The sequence below is a fragment of the Trachymyrmex septentrionalis genome, unplaced genomic scaffold (genome assembly GCF_001594115.1).
Source record: "Trachymyrmex septentrionalis isolate Tsep2-gDNA-1 unplaced genomic scaffold, Tsep1.0 scaffold83, whole genome shotgun sequence".
In the NCBI taxonomy this organism is placed as follows: Eukaryota; Metazoa; Arthropoda; class Insecta; order Hymenoptera; family Formicidae; genus Trachymyrmex; species Trachymyrmex septentrionalis.
Genome location: NW_017306018.1, coordinates 2,715,201 through 2,720,491, shown reverse-complemented (window position 1 = coordinate 2,720,491; position 5,291 = coordinate 2,715,201). Strand labels below are relative to the sequence as shown.

Here is a 5,291-nt window from a genome sequence, read left to right as displayed (position 1 = left end):
AAAGAGTAAAATTGATATGGGTACGAACTCGTAATCTTTCATTCAATCTCTTTCTTCTCTTTACGTGCTGGGAAAGAAGAAATTGTCTGGTAAAATGGAACATCTCAGATATATAGCCTGCTTCTCTCTACTTTGGTACTTAATAAAAGAAATAAGTTTAGTATATACACTTTATAATGCTGAGATAAATATTCAAACATGAATATAATATTAACAAATATGTAGAAGGACTTTTCATACACAAAATAAATAACAATAAATAAAGGGCAAAGTAAAAGTCAAACACATTTTTTAAATAGTCATACAATTAAAGGAATAAATTACAAATAAAGAAAAGTAAAATTGAAAAAAATATATATAATAAAAAAATTCAGTTTAAATTCAAATATAAATCGTTACAAGTTTCGGCTACCAGATTGAGCCCTCTTCAGACATTAACTTATCACAAAAATCGCTGTACAAAATTAATTATCGAAAATGACCGCATATTCATTATAATAACAGCTCGGGTGAGTCTTGATGTAGAACTCGACATTATTCACATATTTGAACAGTCAAATGTGTTTCATATCTCTTGGAAAAAGTTCTAGTTGATAAAAAAATACAATAAAAAGATTTCTTACGAAAAAATAAACACGATCAAATTAACATACCGGAATTCTAACAAGTAATTAAAACTTACCAAAAATTATGTACAAACAATTATTACAAACAAGTGTGTCCATATAAGTATGAAAATTAAGATGTACAAAGTATAATGGAACGCAGATGTGTGAGACGGATATTGTATGTCGATTATAATGTACGTTCGCTAATACGGATCATAGACTGAGATGAAAGACGGACTGTCAGTAACGAAGAGTCAAACTTTGTTTACAATAGGTATATATGCCTTATGGAGACCTTTAGTGTCAATTTGTAAATTTAAACTATTTTTTTGTTTTTTAATATTGAGCATCTCAGAAATTAAACGTTTCTTATAGCAAAGCTCTTCATCTCAAATTTTAACATTGTCCCATTGGAAATCATAATCATATTGCAGCCTGTGCTCCGTAATAACAGGACGGACAGAAGTGCTATGTCTAATACGATTACGATGTTCTGTAATTCTGGTTTTCAATTGTCTGCCCATCTGTCCAACGTACGACGCATCACAATTATTACACGAAATCTTATAAACTACATTGCTCTTAGATGTATGGAGACAAAGATTATACTTTAATATATTTAGCCATTTTATTAGGATTATGAAAAGATACCCTGATATCGTTTTTGTTAAATCGTTTAAATTTCTCTGTGTGAAAAGGAATAAAAGATACCGTAAGCCAAGATGTAGATTTATTCGCACAGACATTGTCAACCAAATCTTTACGTATTATGTGTTTATTTTTCAGTAATTTTTTTTATACGTTGATTAACTGTGTCAAAAATAAAAGTTAATGGATAGTCATTATCTAATAAAACGTTAATAATAAATGTCAAATTTGTTGTGTGAAACATAAAGTCAGAAAGTAAAAAAGCTCTGTCAACTAGCGAAAAAATTGTATCTTTCTTTGGTGCAATTGGATGATTTGAGTGGAAGTTTAAAAATCTCCCTGAGAAAGTATGTTTACGGTACAGTCAAAAACAAATCAATTATTAATAATAATAGATATTGTAGTGTTCAAAAAATCTAATTTTTCTCCCCCTACGTCTTCAATTTACTATAGAAATAGGGGGAGAAAAATTATTACGTACCATCTCTACGGAAAAGTAGTTTTGGAATGAAAAAAAATATTTTTGAAAGTCTGTTAAGGAATATTTATTGTAAATGTATATTTTTCAACAAAGAACAAGAAATGCTAAAAAAAAATTCGGCTTTAACAGATAAGATTACATCAGATAACGTTAGAACATTTTTTAAACACTTTCCCAATCCCAGCGCTCTTTTCCGTAACGAAAGGTTTTCATTTGTAGATTTAAATCAATATTTAGATAATTGTAGTCTTTATTTTGCGGACCAGTTAGTGGTAACCATAAATTTGTAGTAGGCGTTGGATTTCTAAAAATCAGTTTGAATTAATATATGAATATTTGTAGGAATTAATGTATGTTTGCAGTTAGAATTAATATATACGTTTGCAGAATTTGTATAAAATAAGGAAAAAAATTCTTATACCCTGTTTTAGCAAAATCCGTCCACATTTGCACAAAATAATTTACTATTTTGTAATCATTTGAACCAGGTTTGGGACAAGTAAGGTTAGAATTTGATTTTACAGCTTCTGGGAAAAATAGGTAACCTAAATCCTCTGTATGGCTCACTCCTGCAAAATATTATTATATTTGTAAATTATTCTTAAAAATGCAGATTCATCATTTTCAAATTTACATTTCCTCTAAATTCTTTAGTTTTCTAAATATTTGTATATGTTAATTTTTTTTAATATTAATTTTTTTATTCCATAAGATATTTTTATCATTACTTTTATGCACAATTATTATAATAATACAGTTGAATATAATAATTGGGCCCATAATTTCAGAAGTAATAGCATTAGCTGATAAAATGTATTTGTACTTTTTGACGTAAGATATATTATGTGGTTGTAATAGTAGCGACAATATACCTGGAAGTCCGATATCTAATACTGTTCTAAAAGGGGAAGTTTCGCTCTCATAATCGAAATGATACAAATACGTCGATTTGAAATAACCAGAACACTGTTGCGATTTAACTACATCTCTTATGCCGCGTACGAAAAATTCATCTCCTTTGTAATCTGAATAATTCATCAAAGTTTTTTCTGTTATTTCTTTATTTCCAAAATAGTGGTGTCGTAATTCCTCGACAGTAATTCCTATTTCAGGTAACTCGGATAATACATTTGGTAGTATTCCCTTTTTAAAATCATCATTTACTGTCTGTATATCTTCGTCGCTCATATCTGAAACAATTTTAATTTTAAAAACATGATTATATTGATCACTTTTGAAATATTGCATATCGAACGAATAATATTTCATTTTTGATAAGAAATAATTGATTTCATAAGTTCATGAAAAATATCTATCTAAAAAATAACATATTTTTATATTAATATAAAATTTTCATTTTAATATAAAAATATGCCAATTGAGATATATAATATATATAAAATATATACAAGTATATTACTATTAAATGAAAATAAATAATATGCATATTTGTATATTTTATTTAATAAATTTAAATGTTGGTGAACACAACCTATAAAATTATTTTAGAATAATGTAATTATTTAATATATTTTGAAACAATATATTTGTTTAAGGATTTACTGAATTATTTAATAATTATAATTCTTATACATATACTTAAAAATTGCAGTAAACAAATTTATTTTTAATATTATAAAAACGTCAAAATTATTATTATGGAAATCTTTTTATAAATGTTGACAATGTATTTATTAAAGGTCAAAATTGTATTATTCTAAACAAGCTATATTGTAGAAAAAAATCGTGAGAAAGAGATAAAAGCGTAATAATTAAGAATATATTTGTAATACTTCTTTATTACCTCCGAAAAAGTTGCTACGAATAAGAAATATTCCTTCATCACGATTAAATCCTAAAAGGAAGGGCATTTGAATCCCGCGGCTTATATATTCCTTTGGATGTTCAGGAAAAACTGGATTCGATGACTTGCTATCCAGAGTGATCGTGAAGGGTAGAGTAAAACTCAATTCCTCCTTATCATGTTATAAATAAAAAAGATATTTATATGTTAATATTCGTAAGAAAAATTTTTTTAAAGAAGAAAAAATATATACCAAGTACATAAAAAGATACCAAATATTACATCTTTCTTAACAAAATACAAAATATATATAATTGAATAGTTGAACGAACTTACCGTGAAGTTCGATTTCAATTATGTTCTTGTCTCGTCCGGATGGGTATATGTATATATGTAATCGCATCAAAATGCATTTTGTCCTGATGCAAAGTTTTCTCAGAATTTTTATATGAACTATGACATTTACGAAAAATAGTGAGAAAGTTTATATTCTTTTTGGAACATTAATATTTAATTTCGGATATATTAAAAAATGCATTTTGATGCGACTACATATATACATATATCCATCCGGACGAGACCTGGCATAATCTATATTGTAATAAAATATTGAGATACTTACTGTTTTATTAGAAATTGCCCATAGTGAATTTTTAATAATTGTTTTTGCATCAACTGTTTTTAAAAACTCGTATGCGACTTTCGGATCTGATGTTTCCTTTCCAAGTTTTTTGGCAAGCCTAAAACCTGTGTCCATCACTTCATTAAAGGCCCAAGGATTTAAGATGACACCGCTTTGTGCGATTATTTTGTGGAATAAACCTACAAGGCATAATCGTAATAGAATTAATTCATAGATTCGTTACCATAAAAAATCTTGCTTTCCTTTCTTTCTATTGTATAATACATAATTTCACAATTTATCGATTTTTTTGAATTATTGATTCTTTAATGTTTTTGTTTGCGTCAGTATTTAAATACTTTCCTTAAGTCCGAATCTACAATAAGTGTTTTAAACCTTAAATTGTAAGAAATTGATTATGAGTCGAAACGTGCAACTACAGTTGAATATGAGGAGAATAATTGATTGTGATTCATTCATTCCTTAAGGCTTAAAAATCTATTGTCCGGGCTAAAGAAAATACCTTTAGCTAACGGAGATAGAGCTAGAGCATGTACTGTGGATGCACCAGCACTTTCGCCAAAGATAGTGATTTTTTCTGGATCTCCACCGAACGCTATTATATTTTTTTTAACCCATTTTAATGCCAAGATCGCATCCTTCACAGCTTGATTACCTGTTATCACTTCGTCATTGAGGTTCAGAAAACCTGAAAGCATATTAATTCTTTTTCTCATAAGGTCGATATATTTAAGCTAAAAGTAAATCATTATAAAATAAACAAAAGAAAAGTATTTGTTTTAGAGTTAATAAATTTTATAATTAATAATATGTACAATATTTTTTAAGACCGTAATGTGAATACACAACAAATCATCTATTATTAATAATTATCTATTTTCTATAAATATAATCTTTTGCTTTTAGAAGCATTTTAATTTTAGAAATATGCATATACTGTAATAAAAATAAAAAGTAATATCCATTCTTACTTAATTCTTGATAATAAATAAATTTATTTATTTGTTAACTATTTTTACTCTGTATTAGTATTTGATCATAACTAATAACATAATTATATATCAATGGGTTATATAAAATAAAAAATATAAATCTAAATGTATGTAC

General features: G+C 26.8%; 2 protein-coding genes across 5 annotated transcripts in view; one reads left to right on the top strand and one right to left on the bottom strand.

Moving 5' to 3' along the window:
- The window catches only part of LOC108754948 (calcitonin receptor-like), a 112,896-nt gene that overhangs the window by 57,426 nt on the left and 50,179 nt on the right, over window positions 1-5,291 (top strand). The gene's annotated exons all lie outside the window — the stretch shown is intronic.
- Window positions 1,792-5,291, bottom strand: part of LOC108754942 (esterase E4-like) — a 14,327-nt gene continuing 10,827 nt past the window's right edge. Inside the window, exons 4-9 of the mRNA XM_018497617.1 lie at window positions 4,687-4,872; window positions 4,164-4,363; window positions 3,542-3,713; window positions 2,610-2,927; window positions 2,159-2,306; window positions 1,792-2,041 (exon numbers count right to left, since the gene is read on the bottom strand). Coding sequence (XP_018353119.1) covers window positions 1,900-2,041; window positions 2,159-2,306; window positions 2,610-2,927; window positions 3,542-3,713; window positions 4,164-4,363; window positions 4,687-4,872 — 1,166 coding nt within the window. The 3' untranslated portion in view covers window positions 1,792-1,899. The remainder of the gene's footprint in view (window positions 2,042-2,158; window positions 2,307-2,609; window positions 2,928-3,541; window positions 3,714-4,163; window positions 4,364-4,686; window positions 4,873-5,291) is intronic.